This window comes from Sus scrofa, chromosome 12 (assembly GCF_000003025.6).
Source record: "Sus scrofa isolate TJ Tabasco breed Duroc chromosome 12, Sscrofa11.1, whole genome shotgun sequence".
Taxonomy (NCBI): Eukaryota; Metazoa; Chordata; class Mammalia; order Artiodactyla; family Suidae; genus Sus; species Sus scrofa.
In genome coordinates, this window is record NC_010454.4 from 51,937,813 (window position 1) to 51,954,378 (window position 16,566).

Below are 16,566 nucleotides of genomic sequence, written 5' to 3' on the forward strand. Positions count from 1 at the left end.
TCTTATCCCTTCTCTCCCTGCCACTCCTTCCACTCCAGGTTCTGGGAGCCTTACCCACAAGTGCAGCAGCACGAAACACCGCATCATCTCTCCCAAAGTGGAGCCCCGAGCTTTAACCCTGACCTCTGTCCCCCATCCCCCTGAGCCCCCTCCACTGATAGCCCCACTTCCCCCGGAGCTCCCCAAGGCACATACCTCCCCCTCTTCTTCCTCCTCTTCTTCCTCTTCTTCTGGCTTTGGGGAACCCCTAGAGATCAGACCTAGCCCTCCCACCTCCCGAGGGGGTTCTTCGAGGGGAGGCACCGCTATCCTCCTCCTGACAGGACTGGAGCAGCGAACCGGGGGCTTGACCCCCACCAGGCACTTGGCTCCCCAGGCTGATCCTAGGCCTTCCATGAGCCTGGCTGTGGTTGTAGGCTCTGAGCCCTCTGCCCCACCAGCTCCTCCCAGCCCTGCCTTTGACCCTGATCGTTTTCTCAACAGCCCACAGAGGGGCCAGACATATGGAGGGGGGCAGGGAGTAAGCCCAGACTTCCCGGAGGCAGAGGCTGCCCATACCCCCTGTCCTGCCCTTGAGCCCGCTGCTGCTCTGGAGCCCCAGGCGGCTACTCGGGGTTCCCCTCCACAGTCCAGAGCCGGCGGGAGAAGAGGAAACTGCTTCTTCATTCAAGATGATGACAGTGGGGAGGATCTCAAGGCCCAGGGGGCTGCCCCACCAGTACCTTCACCCCCTCCTTCACCCCCACCCTCACCTGCCCCCTTGGAGCCGTCGGGCAGAGTAGGAAGAGGGGAGGCCTTGTTTGGAGGAGCTGGTGGGGCCGGCGAGCTAGAGCCCTTCAGCCTCTCATCATTCCCTGACCTCATGGGAGAACTCATCAGCGAGGAAGCTCCTGGCGGCCCCGCCCCCGCCCCCCAGCTCTCTCCTGCTCTTAGCACCATCACAGACTTCTCCCCAGAGTGGTCCTACCCAGAGGTGAGTCCTCAGGCTTCTCTCCTCCCTCCCACACCCCTCTTACCCCGCTGGGTCTGTGACTTCTCTTCCAGGCTGTTCAGTTCTCTGCCCAACCTCTTTGTTTTTACATTAAGTGTAGCTTCCGTCCTGTTTTCATAGTTTCTCCCTCCTTGCACCTGTGAGTTGTGATGACATGAGTCCCCCAAGTGTCTTGGGGGACATCATTCCCTTGGCGACTCTTTCAGAGTGGGGTGGGGTGGGATGGTGGCCCCTCAGCGTGGAGGACACACAGCTGAGACGCGCTTCCCAACTTTGGGAAGCTGAAAGACGGCATCCAGCATGGAGGAAGTTCTGCTTTATGCAGCCCCGGGGTGGGAGAGCAGGAACCACAGGGGGAAGCCTGAGAGAGGGGCTTCCTCCCAGGGGCGGCTATCTGCGAATGGCTCGGTAGCCTTGGGGGAGGTGGTAGGTTCCTGTTTGGGGCAGATGCGGGTAGAGGGGCGTTGGGGAGGAGGGCGGGGGATCGACCTCCCCTCACTAGGTTCTGCCCAAGCCCCACAGCCCCAACTCTGAGTGCACAGAGGACAGCAGACCGTCTCGGGGTCTGGAGGAATGAACGAGGGAACAAGGGAGCGAGCGCATAGCCAGCGGAGAGCTCCAGGCCCCGGGCGCTCTGATTTCTGCCTGCAGGGTGGGGTCAAGGTGCTCATCACAGGACCTTGGACGGAGGCCGCCGAGCATTACTCCTGTGTCTTCGATCACATCGCAGTGCCAGCCTCGCTCGTCCAGCCCGGTGTCTTACGCTGCTACTGTCCCGGTATGGGGACTGGGAGCCGGAGGGGAGGGTCTAGCATGTGGCCCTTAGAACTTCCAGGAGGCACTGGGAAGAAATGTGTCGGGCTGTTCCCGAAAGTACGAAGACTTCGTCCTGCGGGGCTTGAGCCCCATGGTCCCCCAGCAGGCAGCTAAGTCTGACCTCAGGTGTCAGAAGGTCTGGGTTCTGGTCTAAGAAATCTGCTTCTTAGCTGACAGTGAGCTTAGATAAGTCTTTCTTCGGTCCTTGGCCTCCTCGCCTGTAAAGTCAGGCATTTGACTCAAGGGGTCTCTCATGTCTGTCTGGGCCCCTGACTCCAGTCCAGCGAGGCCTGGGGAGAACGAGACGGGGGAGATGTGGGTCTCCTCCAAGCAGCCCTGGGACTGAAGCACACTGGCTTCTAGACCCGCTCCATCTAATGTGGTAGCCGTTAGCCACTCGTGCCTAGGAAATGAATTAAAATTAAATAAAATTTAAAATGCAGCTCCTCCCTCCATCACACGGCTACACCACCTTTTGGCTGCTCAGTGGCCACATGAGCCCAGCGTTACCCTACTGGACAGTGCAGAGGCCGGGCGCCTCTGTCACTGAGGAACGTTCTGCTGGACAGCGCTGTCTCGTTGTCATTGCCAAGGCTCATCTCTGCCATTTTGCCACCAACTTTGCCCTTTGCCCTTCACTCAGCAGTGTTGCTGTGGGACCCCAAGGACCGCTAGAGTGACAGGTCGACGGCTTTGCTGTCTCCCGGTGTGTGTCCTCCCTCGGTCTCAGCGGCCCTGTTTGATGGTGCGTTTGATGGTAGCAGGAGAGCGGAGGAGGCCAGAGACGCTAGGGATTGGGAGCCTCGGCCTTCAGTCTTGGGGCCAGGGCCTTGTGGTTTCATTCTCAAGGCCAAAGATGCTGAGACTCTGGGACACGGCTCTCTCTAGACTAGACCCTGTTGGTGAGCCGCTAATTCCTTCCCTCGATCTTAGTGACAGGACATGAAGCAACACCCATGGGATACACAGAGGCGTATAGTGTATATACAGACTTGAACATGTATTTAACCTCTCTTATTTTTCCCTCTAATTATAAAGATAGGTATTTATTATAGGAAATTTTGGGGGGAAAAAAAAAGTGGAACAGGTCTCTCTCTTTCTCTCTCTTTTTTTCGGCCCCATCTTCAGCGTCTGGAAGTTACCAGACTGGGGGTTGAATCCAAGCCATAGCTGCGAGCCACACCACAGCTGCGACAACACCAGGTCCATAACTCTCCACACCAGGCCAGAGATTGAACCCAGGCCACTGCAGAGACAACGCCAGATCCTTAACGTGCTGTGCCACAGTGGGAACTCCCAAGAGAATAGACATCTCTTGAGCCTCCTTGAAGCCAGGGGGCCTCTGGGGCCACAGCAAGGGGAGCAGAGGGGATAGATGTGAAATGATCGCCTGCAGCCCTGGCACAAGGGGCCAGAGAAGGAGCCCAGGAAGGGGAGCCCTCTCGTTGATGCGCGCCCTCCCCAGCCCATGAGGTTGGGCTGGTGTCTTTGCAGGTGGCAGGGCGGGAGGGGCCCCTGTCTGCCTCTGTGCTCTTTGAGTATCGAGCCCGCCGATTCCTGTCACTGCCTAGCACTCAGCTTGACTGGTTGTCACTGGACGGTGAGTACCTAGCCCTCTGACCGCACAGCCTTTGGACACAGCGTGTTCCTAGGCCCTCAGGACTCAGGTGGCCACTGCCTCGCCCCCACTCTACCACTCTTCTCAGCTCCTGAGCTCCTGGTCATTTCTGAGTGACCGCACCTCCTCTTTCCTGTAAATCTTGGAGCCGTCTTTGTCCCAGGACTTGTCCTGTCCCCTGCATCCCAGAGGGTGGGATCTAGGCAAGCGAGGCCAAGAGCGGGACAGTGACAGGATAGAGAACAACTTCCAGGGGACGTGCAGGGATGTGTATATAGACTCAACCATCTATGCAGACTTTCTTATTGTTTTTCCCTCTAATTATAAAAATAGGTGTTTATTATAGGAAAATTTGAAATCCAGAAAAGCACAAAGTAGGTGATGACAACTGTAATGTTGCTCAGTCATATATGCCACCTCTAATCTCCTCTCACACAAACACAGAGATGCACGTACATACGTGTGCACGTGTGTGTGTGTGTCTGTGGGTCTCAATCCAGAACTGTGTTTGTCCCTTTTCTGGTTATCCCTCCTGTGGCTTTGAGAAGTGCTTCTCTCTGCACCTGCTTCTTTCTTGGGTTTGCTTTTCTCCATCTCCGTCCCCTCCTGTCCCTGTCTGGTCTGGGCTTTGCCATCTCTCCTGGGGTCGCCTTCCTCCCTCTCCTCTCCATTTCTCCTTGGACCTGTGTCTTAATGTCTCCTCTTCCTTCCTTGTTGCTTGTTGGGACGTCCCCCAGCTCCCCTCCGTGCTTTCTCTCCTCTCCTTCCGCTTGTCTATCCCGTCTGCTCTCTCTCATCACAGCTGGGTCTCTGCTCATCCCTTTCTGCCTCCTCTCCGCCATCCCCTCTCTACCTTCCTGCTCTTCTGTCTTGGCATCTCAGAACACCTCCAGCCTCCACCTGTCTCTCTGCGCCTGTTTCCCCATGGCTTTGATCCCCTCCCGCCTCCCCTCCTTGTCCTTGTGTGATCTCGGGAGGGGACAGATATGGCTCGGGATGTGTTCGTGATGGGGTGGGGGAGGAGGAGGAATGGACGTGGCTATCCATCTCTGTCACCTTCCCTCCCCGCCATCCTCTTTGTGGACAGCTGCGGGGGGCTGCGAGGAGGGGGCAGTGCTTTTCAGGTCACAGTCTGAACTCTTTGGGGCAGTGGTTAACAGCAGAGGGACCCTGGAGTCCTTCAGCCCCACGTGGGGGACAGGGGTGGTGTCTGGGGCGAGAAGGAATGGAGCAGTCCACCTGAGAGGAGGCTGTGAGCACCTGTGTGTGACCTGGGGCAGCTCGGGCCCGATGCTGGGGCAGGGGGTGGGTAGTCCTACAGTCTCTGTGTCTTGAAGGACACAGTTCTTGCTTCTGGATTCAGGTTCTAGGTTGACGGGTAGTTAGAGGAGCTTTAGTTTGAGGACTGGCCCCGGGGGGCTGTATTCAGAAGGTGGGTGGGTGGAGGGCTGTTGTTTGGAGAAGAGGAAAGGATATAGTTGTCTTTACCACCCAGAGCCTGGGACAGGGTCTAGTCTGGGGGTCCTGGGCACCCTCAGGACCCTGCCCACTCAGCCTCCCATGCCCACTCCCCTCAGACAACCAGTTCCGGATGTCCATCCTGGAGCGACTGGAGCAGATGGAGAAGCGGATGGCAGAGATTGCGGCAGCGGGGCAGACCCCAGGCCAGGGTCCTGACGTGCCTCCAATTCAGGTACCTCTGTGAGGTGGGGAACAGGGGCGGGTCTTCCTATCGAAGGCGGCTGCGGTGTGTGACTCTGCCCGCTCGCCTGTCCCCAGCCAGTCCTCCTCCCTTCTCCCTGACGTCACCCTGCTCCCACCCCCGCCCCGTGGCAAGACTGGCTATTCTGGGCACCATCTTGGCACGACAGGTTTCAGACTATTTCTGGTCTGAAGAAGGGTGGAGGTGAAGGAGAGGGTGGGGGAGGGGGTCTGGGGAGTTGGGGCTCTGTGCTCTGTGGGTCCCGAGTCTCTGAGGGGAGAAGGCTGGGAGAGGACTCAGGGTTCTGAGGGGGAGAAGCCCTCTGTGGATACGGTGCTGATCTGAGCCCAAGCGAAGGCTCAGCGGAGGCAAGCAGCTGCGAGGTCTGGCTGCGGGAGGAGGCCGGCCGAGGAGTGGGGCTGCCAGGAACCAGGGCTGGGGGGACTGATGGGCCAGTGGAGCTCCGGGTGGTGGAAGTGCAGGGAGGGGGCAGAACGGGAAGCCAGTGGGACAGGCGTGGGTGGCCCAGGCCAGGCCCGGCTAGGGCACCCGAGGGCTCCGATCTCCACCTAAGGGTGTGTGCACCGCAGGATGAAGGCCAGGGGCCCGGGTTCGAGGCACGCGTGGTGGTCCTGGTAGAGAGCATGATCCCACGCTCCACCTGGAGGGGTCCTGAACGTCTGGCCCATGGAAGCCCCTTCCGGGGCATGAGCCTTCTGCACCTGGCTGCCGCCCAGGGCTACGCCCGCCTCATCGAGACCCTGAGCCAGTGGCGGTGAGCTGGGCGGGGTGGGGCAGGGCCTCGAGCCCTGCCAGCGGAGCCGAGGTCACTATGGGAAGGAAGAAGGGCTGGAGGAGGGTGTGCACTCGGGGAAATGTTCCTATCCCGACTTAGGACACCGACTTCCTGACCTCCTTACGGTCACGGGGCGCCCTGACTGCGCCTCCCACTGGCCTTAGTGCTCCCCAGTCCCTTCGATTCTGCAGTTCCTGCCGGGCGCCCTGTGTCCCTGACTGGGTACTGTTGTCCCCTCCCAAACCCTCCAGGAGTGTGGAGACCGGAAGCTTGGACTTAGAGCAAGAGGTTGACCCGCTCAATGTGGACCATTTCTCTTGCACTCCTCTGGTGAGGATGCTGGGTCCCTGCGTGCACATGGGGCAGCGAGAAACGCCAACAGTTCTTCAAAGGGAAGACCCTTCGAGGGCTGCAGAGGAGTGGGGAGGCCAGGCCCAGGCCTCACTCCCCCTCCGTCCTCCCCTCCCTGTGCCTCTCCTCAGATGTGGGCTTGTGCTCTGGGCCACCTGGAGGCTGCCGTGCTCCTTTTCCGTTGGAACAGACAGGCGCTGAGCATTCCTGACTCTCTGGGCCGCCTGCCCCTGTCTGTGGCTCATTCCCGGGGTCACGTGCGCCTCGCCCGCTGCCTTGAGGAACTGCAGAGACAGGAAGCTTCCGCTGAGCCCCCACTTGCCCTGTCGCCACCCTCCTCCAGCCCAGATACTGGTGAGGGCTTAAGAGGGGGGTGTGGGTGGGAGGACAGGCCAGAGGGAAGCCAGAGGGTGGGAGGCAGAGGGCGAGCGGAGGAGGTAGGGATGGGGGAGGAGTAGCAGGCCAGGGAGACTGAGGGCAGGGCTGCGGCGATGGCGCCTGCTGCCCTCACCCGCTTCCCCCTCACAGGTCTGAGCAGTGTCTCCTCGCCTTCGGAGCTGTCGGATGGCACTTTCTCCGTTACATCAGCCTATTCTAGTGCCCCGGACGGGAGTCCTCCCCCTGCTCCTCTGCCGGCCTCTGAGATTACAATGGAGATGGTCCCGGGCCAGCTCCCCTCTGGTGCCCCAGAGGCCCCCCTGCTCCTCATGGACTATGAAGCCACCAACCCCAAAGGGCCCCCACCCTCTCCGCCTCCTCCCCCACCAGCCCCAGACGGCGGAGCTGCTCCAGAGGAAGCTGATGGCCCAGCGGCTGTGGATGTGATCCCGGTACTGCTGATACTGATGCAATTAGGAGGGCTAGAAGTAGAGTGAGGTGTGGGCCGGGGAGGTGACGCCAGCCATTCCATGAAACAGAACCAGAGTCTGGCCTCAGTTTGGGAAGAAGGGGCCATTTACCCTCATTTGGGGAGAAGCAAAGTCACCCTCCGCTTAGCTCCTGTCAGAGCTCATCACTCAGAAGTTATGAGGCCTCAGAGGTTAAAAACTCTGAGGAGTACCTCCAGTTAGCGTTGAGTTGTAGGGGTTACCATTAATCCATGAAGGAACAAGGCTCTTGGGGAAGAAGAGCGACGGCAGGAAGTTGGGAGGAGTGGGGAGCAGAGGCCGGCAAGATGGAGGTGTCTGGCAATTATCTGGGGTGGGAGGAGACCTGCCCTCGGTGGAAGCCAAGAGTCTTGTGGAATCGATGAAGGAGTGAGTGAATCTTCACGTGTAGCAGCAGCGAGTACTTCTCTGCTAGGGCCTGGGGATGTATCTGCTTTAGAGAAGCTAGTGGTTTAATTGGGTACCACTAGAGTACAAAAAAATTCAGAAAACTCCTCAAGGGGGGCTGCTTTGTGTGACCAGCAGGAATTGCTGCGGGCTGCTGCAAAGGCAGGCAAGGCTGGAGCCATCCAATAGGGTCTTATGTGATTGGCAAGACCGAGCTGATTGGTGGAGAGCTAAAGGGGGAGGGGTGGCAGGCATGACCAAGCCTGGGAACCGTCGTGGGTTAGGCCGGGTGGGACAGTGGGCATTCGGCCTGAAAGGGTGCATCCTGCATCTGTTCAGCTCCTGAATGCCCATGGGGCATATGCCCTTCCTGGCCTGTTTTCCACAACACCTCAACACAGAGAGCTGTACCTGTGAGTGGGACCCCGAGGAATATAAATGAATCTGGAACACTGGCTGAGGAAGACAGGGTTAGCAGGGACAGCCATCCCTGAGGCCGCATGGTCTGGTGCTGAAAGGAGGAACAGGATAGGACATGGACTGACGGATGCCTCAGCCTTGGCAGAGCAGGAACAGCACAGCTGGCAGTCAGGGCCCCTGGTGGCTCACCCAGCTTCTCCTTCATCCAGGTGGACATGATCTCACTGGCCAAGCAGATCATCGAAGCCACACCAGAGAGGATTAAACGAGAGGACTTCGTGGGGCTGCTCGAGGCAGGAGCCCCAGTGCGGGAGCGGACGGGGGCTGTGGGGCTCAGCGAAACCATGTCCTGGCTGGCTAGCTACCTGGAGAATGTGGACCATTTCCCCAGCTCAGCCCCTCCCAGGTGACCAGCTCAGGACAATGCCTCCAGGTCCTTCCTTTTTTGGCCACGCCGTGGCAAGTGGAAGTTCCCCAACCAAGGATAGAACTGGAGCCACAGCAGTGACAGTGCCGAGTCCCCAAGCACTAGGCCACCGAGGAACTCCCAGATTCTTCTTCAAAGGAACATGGGGGGGTGGGGGTGGGAGGAAACTTCCCCGTGGCCAAAGCTCCATCCTGGCTGAGGGCCCAGGGCCTTTGAGGAGGGGATGGAACTGGCTGATGGGCTGTGCAGTCAGTCTGCAAGCTCTGGTTGCTGGGCTCTGCCTTCACTGCAGTCCCCAGGTGGGAGAAGGGGGAGTTGAGCTGCCCCATGACAGCCTTGCTCCCTTTCCCCTGCAGCGAACTGCCCTTGGAGCGGGGTCGCCTGGCTCTCCCTCCAGCACCTTCCTGGGCAGAGTTTCTCTCGGCGTCTGCCAGTGGCAAGATGGAGAGTGATTTTGCTCTGCTGACACTATCGGATCACGAGCAGCGGGAACTGTATGAGGCGGCCCGAGTCATCCAGACAGCCTTCCGAAAGTACAAGGTCAGGGGGCTGGGGGTTTCAAGGGACGAATTACACAAGTCATTGCCCCTCTCAACAGTTGGGGAGACTGTGAGTTCCCAGGATGTTGGAAGGACAACAGTCACCCAGACAGGCCTGGGATGGGGCGAAGGGCCAGGGGACCCCAGGCAAGTTGGAAGGACAGGTCAGACGTCTGTAAGGTGGGCGATCAGGTGTTGAGACTTCTCCTCCCCCCTTAGGGCCGGCGGCTGAAGGAGCAGCAGGAGGTAGCAGCAGCTGTAATCCAGCGCTGTTACCGGAAGTACAAGCAGGTGAGACCATCCTCTCTTGAAAGCACACCCCCCAACCCACACCCACACCCACCCATTCCAGCCCAGAGCATCCAGAATGCTGCCGGAGCCCTAACTCCCCTTCTCTTTCCACAAGCTGACCTGGATTGCACTCAAGGTATTAGGCATGAGACCTGGGCGTGAGCTTGTCTGTGATGATTCAGCTTTCCCGTGTGGATTAGAGAGAGACTTGCAACAACTGAACTTGGGGGTGACCCTCAGGGGCTTGGATCTCTGTCCCTCCATTTCAGCCCCTTCCCCTCCTCCCCACCCCTGCAGTTTGCACTCTATAAGAAGATGACCCAGGCTGCCATCCTGATCCAGAGCAAGTTCCGAAGCTACTATGAACAGAAGCGATTTCAGCAGAGTCGCCGGGCAGCGGTGCTCATCCAGCAGCACTACCGCTCCTACCGTCGCAGGCCAGGGCCTCCCCACCGGCCCACGGGCCCCCTGCCTGCCCGCAGCAAGTATGGCCCTAGCTTTCCACCCCTGCTGGCCATACCCACTGCCCAAGGATACCCTCCATCATTCTGCCCCCCCCTTCCCCTGCCAGGGTCCCTAAGGGGCAGAGGGCAGGGGATGCCCGCGTGTTGTGTGAGGTTTCATCTCTTCTTTCTTCCACCAGAGGCTCTTTTCTCACCAAGAAGCAGGACCAGGCAGCCCGGAAGATCATGAGATTCCTGCGGCGCTGCCGACACAGGTGCTGCGATTTGGCCCTGCCGCCTCCCCCATCCCACCTCCCGATCGGCCGGTGTCCCCTGACTCCTTCCTTGTCTCTCGGCAGGATGAGGGAATTGAAGCAGAACCAGGAGCTGGAAGGGCTTCCCCAGCCCGGCCTGGCCACCTGACTTCTCCATCGCCTTTCTCATCAGCCGGGGCCGCTTCTTGCAGTCTTAACAGGGAGAGGGCTCTCTGGGGGAGGGGGAGCCCCCCCACCCCACCCCCCGTTGGCAGCTTTCCCGTCACTTCTGTAGGAGCCCATCCTCGGTCTCCGCTCCCGCCCCCTCCGAAGTGCTGAACTCCCTCTCCCACCCCCGGCTCCTTCTCCTCTTCCCTCCGGGTCGTGCCCCCCTCTTTGAGTCCCCGGCTCCAGAAGACCCACGCCCCACATACCTGCATCTTCAGCTGTGACCTCCGGAGCCCTGCCTGCCCCTTCTCCACATCTCCGAACCCGCCTGTACCCACCTCAGCCCCTTCCTGACTTGCCTTATTTATTTGTTCAACGAGTCTCTGAATGTATCCGCCTCGGTCCCACCTCTGCCTTCACTGCGCGCGCGCCCCTCGTGTTTCAGGGCTGACTGTGCCCCCACCCCGACTCCGCATGTTTGCGTCTGTTCCCTCCTTTTCTGACCCTGTGTTTCCCCGTCACCCCGACCGACTCCGGCCACCGATCTCGGGGCCAAAGGAGGGGTGTATATAAGAACGCGTTGCGGAGTCCTGCCCCGTCCCCGAGGGGAGGGGGCTTGTACATAATGTAACATACAGAGTATAGTGAAGAATCTATTTAAGGCGCCGCGGGGAGGGCTGCACAGCCGGACTTGTGGTTCCTGGCGCGGCGGGGGCCTTCAGCCGGCTCTACGAGAGCACTTTCTACTTGTGCATGGGCTTGGTTTCTACGAATTGCCATTAAACATCGCTGCACCAGCCAGCCTCCGGCCTCTGTCTGACCGGGGAGTGGGGGGCGGGGGGGGCGGGGCGGGGCCTCCGCCCTTGGGAGGCTGCGCCGGGCGCCCCAGCTGGCGTCAGCGCCGCACGGGAGCTGGGCGGGGCGGGCGCGTGGTTTTCCGCCTCCGACGTGTTTCCGGCCTTAAAGGCATTTTGCCCTTCCCTTTAAGACGCACCGCCCCCTCTCAGTCACTCCCAAGATGGCGGACCTACTGGGCTCCATCCTGAGCTCCATGGAGAAGCCACCAAGCCTCGGTGACCAGGAGACTCGGCGCAAGGCCCGAGGTGAGGATCCCAAATTCACAACCGCCTTTTTTCGCCCGGTTCACAGGACCTCACTCCTTCCACTTTGACGACCCCGCCTCCTCAACCTTGAAAGACCTCTCACGGTCCCCTTCAGAGACCCCCGGAGTCCCTAAAAGGGCTACCGGCCCGCCCGCTGTTCTTAGCGGACCTTGATTGGCTACCTGAAGCCCAGCGCCAGCCCTCTCTCCTCTCCCTACCCTGGCCTTCCGCAGTCCTTCTTTTTAATTCGTCGACGAGCCCGCCTGTCCGCGGGTGGCGTGCTGTGATTGGTAGGCTGCCTCCAACCCCACCCAACCCCTTGGTGTTCTGCGGCGGCTCCTCTTCCCGCCTTCGGACCGGAGCGGGGGGCGTGTTCCACCGCTCTGCCTTTCCCGCCTCTCGGTGCTCGAGTCCCGGCAACCCCTGTCCCTATTCCGATTGGGCCCCGGACACGTCCATCCGCAAGCCTTTCACCCTTATTGGTCACCTCAACTTAAACGTCTACCTATCACGTTTCGTTCGACCTTCCTCTAGTCCACCCCACCCTCAGCACCTCTAATTGGTTGCTGAGTCCTTTTGGCGCCTTTCTGCCCCGCCTTCTTGATTTAACCCGCTCCCTTCTGCCGCTCCTCCAACCAACCTTCTTCATCTACACCCTTAAATGCCAGAACCCCCCCCCCGGGGGGGGGAGTGAATGTTGATTGGAGGGATGAGAATGCCCCTGCCCGGTCCGATTGGCGGTAGTCTCCCCGCCTGTGTTCTCCGAGTAACTTCCCTGCTGGCCTGTCAACTTGGGCTCCCAGCGCAGGGCGCGGCCCGCGGGGAGGGGCTGCCCTCTCTTTGGGTTGCTGCTCTGAGACGTGTGAATGAATCTGGCAGAATGACTGCCTTGGGGAGGACACCAGCCTTGACCATGTCCCGGGCACCGGCTCTCCACCCGTCCGAGGTGGGGCCAGGGCAGGCTAGGTTGCCTTCGAAGTCTCAAGTGCTGCCTAATATCGAACTATATCATCCATAGTTGCTGTCCTGAGTGGTTACTCGGGCCCAGGGGTACCCTCCAGGAGCCCACATGAAATGCTCACACGGGAGTTTAAAAACCAGCTTTATCAATGTCCTGAAGGAAAAATAATTGTTATGAGAGGGGCTACAAGTAGGGTCCTAACCTAGTCTGCAGTGAGCTGAGATGATGAAGAATGGGTAATTCGGTAAGTGAGAGGGGAGCACAGTGCTCAAGGCAGAGATTTGAAAGCTCTGAGGAAGAAGGGAGCCCTGGGACATAGGAAGTGGAATTTTTTAATGCTCACCATGACTGTCTAGATGGGTTCACCAGCGGCCGTTAGCAGACTAGGAAGCCTAACAGACTAGGGAGTTCAGAGTTTAGTCACTTGCCTGTGGTTATATGGTTACTAAGTGGCGGGTTTCAAGCCCAGGTGTGACTTTGAAGCCTATGTTCTTAACCATGATCTTATGCCACCTCCTCACATGCAGAGAGGAGACTCACAGAGCAGTCAGAGAACAGTCAGTGGCCAAGATGGGGTGCACCGATGGGCAGAGCCTTGAGCTTCAAGGGAAGAGAGCTTCTGAGCTGCCAGGCCCCGGGGCCACAGAGAGGAACTGGATAGGAGGTGAACAGGATCCTGGGCTTCAAGGAGCTCATAGTGGGGTAGGGGAGGCAGAAGTTACACTCCGTTCGTTTTCTGCACATGTGTAGTGGGTGTTTGAACCAACTGTGGTTGGGCCCCAAAAGGAAGAAGTGAGTAACTCTGACTCATGGTGGATCTCAAAGTTTGTAGGAGGAAGAAGAGCATGTCAAGCAGTGGGGACCACATATGCAAAAGCATGGCGTGATTAGGAAAATGGGAAGAGGTTCAGTGCAGCTGAAGGGATTCCAGTCCCGTGGAAGAAGTGGCCCTTAAGGATATAAAGAACTTGAAATGGCAGAAGAGAGGAGAGGGGACAGTGAGACCCAAGGGTAGGAAGTTCCTCTTACAGCTCACCTCACCCAAGGACACTCCCAAAGGAGAAGAGTGTCAGACTGGCCATTTCAGCTACATCTCGCTGGGGAAGTAAGAAGAGGGGGTGTTACAAAATATAGGAAGTTAAATAATTTCCCCTTTCCTGTGTAGACAATGAGATGATAAACTCTTTGAGGCCAGGGCTTGGTCTGTTCTCATTACCTCCTCAGATGCCTTAGAGTTCTTTTTATGTCGTAGGCATCAAATAAATGTTTGCTAGTTGGTTTCCCCGCTGGGTTTGGGAAATGGAATTGAGCATCATTCTATTTGTTACTCCCACTAAACTGTGAGCTCCTAAAGGGAAAATTTATGTCTTAGTCCTCTTTGTACTCCAGGGCCTAGTACAGGGCCAGGTATAAGGTAAACATCAATAAATGCTTGGCAAATAAACAGTAGTCCTATTTTTCCAGCCTTGACACCTCCCAGTGGACACGCCTGCGCTCCCTTTTGAAGCCTTAAAAACTCTCCCCACTCATACTTCCACCCCTGGCCTCATGCTGCCCTTTCTCACCCCCAGAGCAGGCAGCCCGCCTGAAGAAACTGCAGGAGCAAGAGAAACAGCAGAAAGTGGAGTTTCGTAAAAGGGTGAGAACAACCGGAGAGATGAAAGGCAGGCTTCAGGAAGGACTTCCAAAAAGTTAGAATTGGAAGGCTGAGGACTTAGCTTTTGTTTGTTTGTTTGTTGTTTTCCTTTTTGGCTGCCCAGTGGCATATGGAGTTCCTGGGTGAGGGATCAGATCTGAGCCACATCTGTGGCAACGCTGGATCCTTTAACCCACTGTGCCTGGCCAGGGATCAAACCTGCGTCCTGGTGCTACAGAGATGCTGCCGATCCCATTGCGCCTCAGCAGGAACTCCAGGACTTAGTTTTTTTGGAAAATGTCTTGAGAGAGGTGAAGCCTGGAAGCCAGGGGCACGGAGGGCTGGGAAAGGGGTGGGAGGCAGAGGCGGGGAGAGGGGGATTGGGGTGGAGCCATCGTCTTGTGTCTTCTTCCCTTTTCCCTGTACCAAGATGGAGAAAGAGGTGTCAGATTTCATCCAAGACAGTGGGCAGATCAAGAAAAAGTTTCAGCCGATGAACAAGATAGAGAGGAGCATACTGTGAGTGTCTCTGGGCTTGGGAGGCAGGAAGCGGGTGGCCAGGGTGGTACGAAAGGGCCGGCAGCTCTACCCACTCTTTCCCCTCTGCCTTCCCTTCCCAGACACGATGTAGTAGAAGTGGCTGGTCTGACCTCCTTCTCCTTCGGGGAAGACGATGAGTGTCGCTATGTCATGATCTTCAAAAAGGTGAAACACCTGAGTTCCCCTCTCTCTCCTGTCTCCTTTCCAGCCTGTATGCTCCCTGGGAAAGAGGAAAGAGATAAAACGTGTATGTGGGGAGTTCCTGTCGTGGTTCAGTGGGTAACGAATCCAACTAGGAACCATGAGGTTGTGGGTTCAATCCTTGGCCTTGCTCAGTGGGTTAAGGATCTGGCGTTGCCATGAGCTGTGGTGTAGGTCGCAGACGCAGCTCGCGTCCCATGTTGCTGTGACTGTGGCGTAGGTCAGCGGCTACAGCTCCAATTTGACCCCTAGCCTGGGAACCTCCGTGTGTGGGTGTGGCCCTAGAAAAGGCAAAAAGACAAAAACAAAAAAACAAAAAAAATGGGTATGTGGAAACTTGACCTCCTCATCCCCTTCTCTCCTAGGAGTTTGCACCCTCAGATGAAGAGCTGGATTCCTACCGTCGTGGTGAGGAGTGGGACCCCCAGAAGGCCGAGGAGAAACGGAGGCTGAAGGTGAGTCATACCTGGCAGTGCCTGGGGCCCTGCAGCCCTCCACCTGGAAGCTCCAGAGCCCCACCTCTGCACCCCTAGGAGCTGGCCCAGCGGCAGGAGGAGGAGGCAGCACAGCAGGGACCTGTGGTAGTGAGCCCCGCCAGTGATTATAAGGACAAGTACAGCCACCTCATTGGCAAGGGGGCAGCCAAGGATGCGGCCCACATGCTGCAGGCCAACAAGACCTATGGCTGTGGTGAGGCCCCAGTGGGGGCTTGGCGGTGGGCAGGGGGCGGTGGAGCAGGCAGGGGAGAGGAGCACGGGATGGGGTAGGGCAAGGGAGGTGGAGGTGCAGAGCTCCTAGGCCCTCCCACCCTCCCCTCTGCCCCCAGTGCCTGTGGCCAACAAGAGGGATACACGCTCCATTGAAGAGGCCATGAATGAGATCCGGGCCAAGAAGCGTCTGCGGCAGAGCGGGGAAGAGTTGCCACCTACCTCCTAGGCACCCCAGCTCCCTGGGGCAGGGCAGGGGCAGGGAGGGAAGAGGCTGCTGCTATTAGAACCCATCCTGGAGCCCCACCTCCTGACAGCTGTCACTCAGGCTGGGAGAAGCAGGTGTTTGATTTGTTACTGTTGGAGGTTGTGTGTGTGTGTGTGTGTGTGTGTGTGTGTGTGTGTGTGTGTGTGTGTGTGTAAAAGAGTGTGAATGCACAGGTGGGTATTTAATCTGTATTATTCTCCATTCTCCTTGGAATTTTCTTCCCCATGGGGCTGGGGTTACTTTACATTCAATAAACACTGTTTGACCCAGTGGCTTAGTTTGTTTGGACAGGGAAACATGGGTCCTGGAGAGGAAGAGAAACAATTACAGGTTGAATAGTATAAAATTATTTTTGTGAGCCAAAGGTGGCCAAATATTGGCACTTTTGTAGAGACTGATAAGGGATAGTATTTTATTTTTTGCTCTTTAGGGCCACATCCACAGCATATGGAAGTTCCCAGGCTAGAGGTCGAATTGGAGCTGCAGCTGCCAGCCTACACCACAGCCACAGCAACACAGGATCCAAGCCGTGTCTGCGACCTACGCCACAGCTCATGGCAGCATCAGATCCTTAACCCACTGAGCGAGGCCAGGGATTGAGCCCACATCCTCATGGATCCTAGCTGGGTTTGTTAACCGCTGAGCCACGAAGGGAACTCCCAAGGGGTAGTATTTTAAGAGCACAGCCACTACAGCCAAATGGCCTGGCTCTGCCATTTACTATTACCTTGGGCCTCAGTTTCCTTACCCATAAAATGGGGATACTAATGGTAACTCTCTGATAGGACTGGTAGAAAGATTGCACAGGTTAGTATATGTCAGATATTTAGACCAGTTCCACATCCTCGGAGCACCGTGGAAATAGTAGCTGCTCTGCCTGTCACTCTCATCCTCACCAAGCACTTCAACTCTGTGAGGACGAGCGCTCAGACTTCCACACCACAGTGCCCTCTGCAGACCACGTACTTCAGCTCAGCAGCGGAGCTGATCCAGCTTCCCCCTCAGATGATGTAAGACCTTGGGCCCCCACCCTGCTCCCCTTCTCCTGGGGCCTCTTCTG

The 16,566-nt window shown here is 57.8% G+C and overlaps 2 protein-coding genes across 21 annotated transcripts in view; both read left to right on the forward strand.

Annotated features, from left to right (window-relative positions):
* CAMTA2 (calmodulin binding transcription activator 2) overlaps window positions 1-10,891 on the forward strand; it is a 16,910-nt gene extending 6,019 nt beyond the window's left edge. For 11 of the 19 annotated variants that reach the window (XM_021067750.1, XM_021067748.1, XM_013981255.2 and 8 more), the window contains 15 exons: window positions 39-973; window positions 1,643-1,769; window positions 3,273-3,407; window positions 5,003-5,118; window positions 5,718-5,902; window positions 6,175-6,253; window positions 6,406-6,628; window positions 6,803-7,104; window positions 8,178-8,374; window positions 8,752-8,935; window positions 9,154-9,225; window positions 9,341-9,361; window positions 9,523-9,710; window positions 9,869-9,943; window positions 10,028-10,891. In XM_021067750.1, coding sequence (XP_020923409.1) covers window positions 39-973; window positions 1,643-1,769; window positions 3,273-3,407; window positions 5,003-5,118; window positions 5,718-5,902; window positions 6,175-6,253; window positions 6,406-6,628; window positions 6,803-7,104; window positions 8,178-8,374; window positions 8,752-8,935; window positions 9,154-9,225; window positions 9,341-9,361; window positions 9,523-9,710; window positions 9,869-9,943; window positions 10,028-10,091 — 2,903 coding nt within the window. In that variant the 3' untranslated portion in view covers window positions 10,092-10,891. The remainder of the gene's footprint in view (window positions 1-38; window positions 974-1,642; window positions 1,770-3,272; window positions 3,408-5,002; window positions 5,119-5,717; window positions 5,903-6,174; window positions 6,254-6,405; window positions 6,629-6,802; window positions 7,105-8,177; window positions 8,375-8,751; window positions 8,936-9,153; window positions 9,226-9,340; window positions 9,362-9,522; window positions 9,711-9,868; window positions 9,944-10,027) is intronic. The other 8 variants (XM_021067751.1, XM_021067752.1, XM_021067754.1 and 5 more) reach the window with 1 other exon arrangement.
* SPAG7 (sperm associated antigen 7) lies at window positions 10,976-15,775 on the forward strand. 2 transcript variants are annotated; one of them, NM_001243921.1, is given in 7 exon segments: window positions 11,101-11,193; window positions 13,726-13,793; window positions 14,221-14,309; window positions 14,411-14,495; window positions 14,897-14,986; window positions 15,065-15,221; window positions 15,358-15,775. In NM_001243921.1, coding segments are annotated over 7 exon segments (684 nt in total). In that variant the 5' UTR covers window positions 11,101-11,108; the 3' UTR covers window positions 15,468-15,775.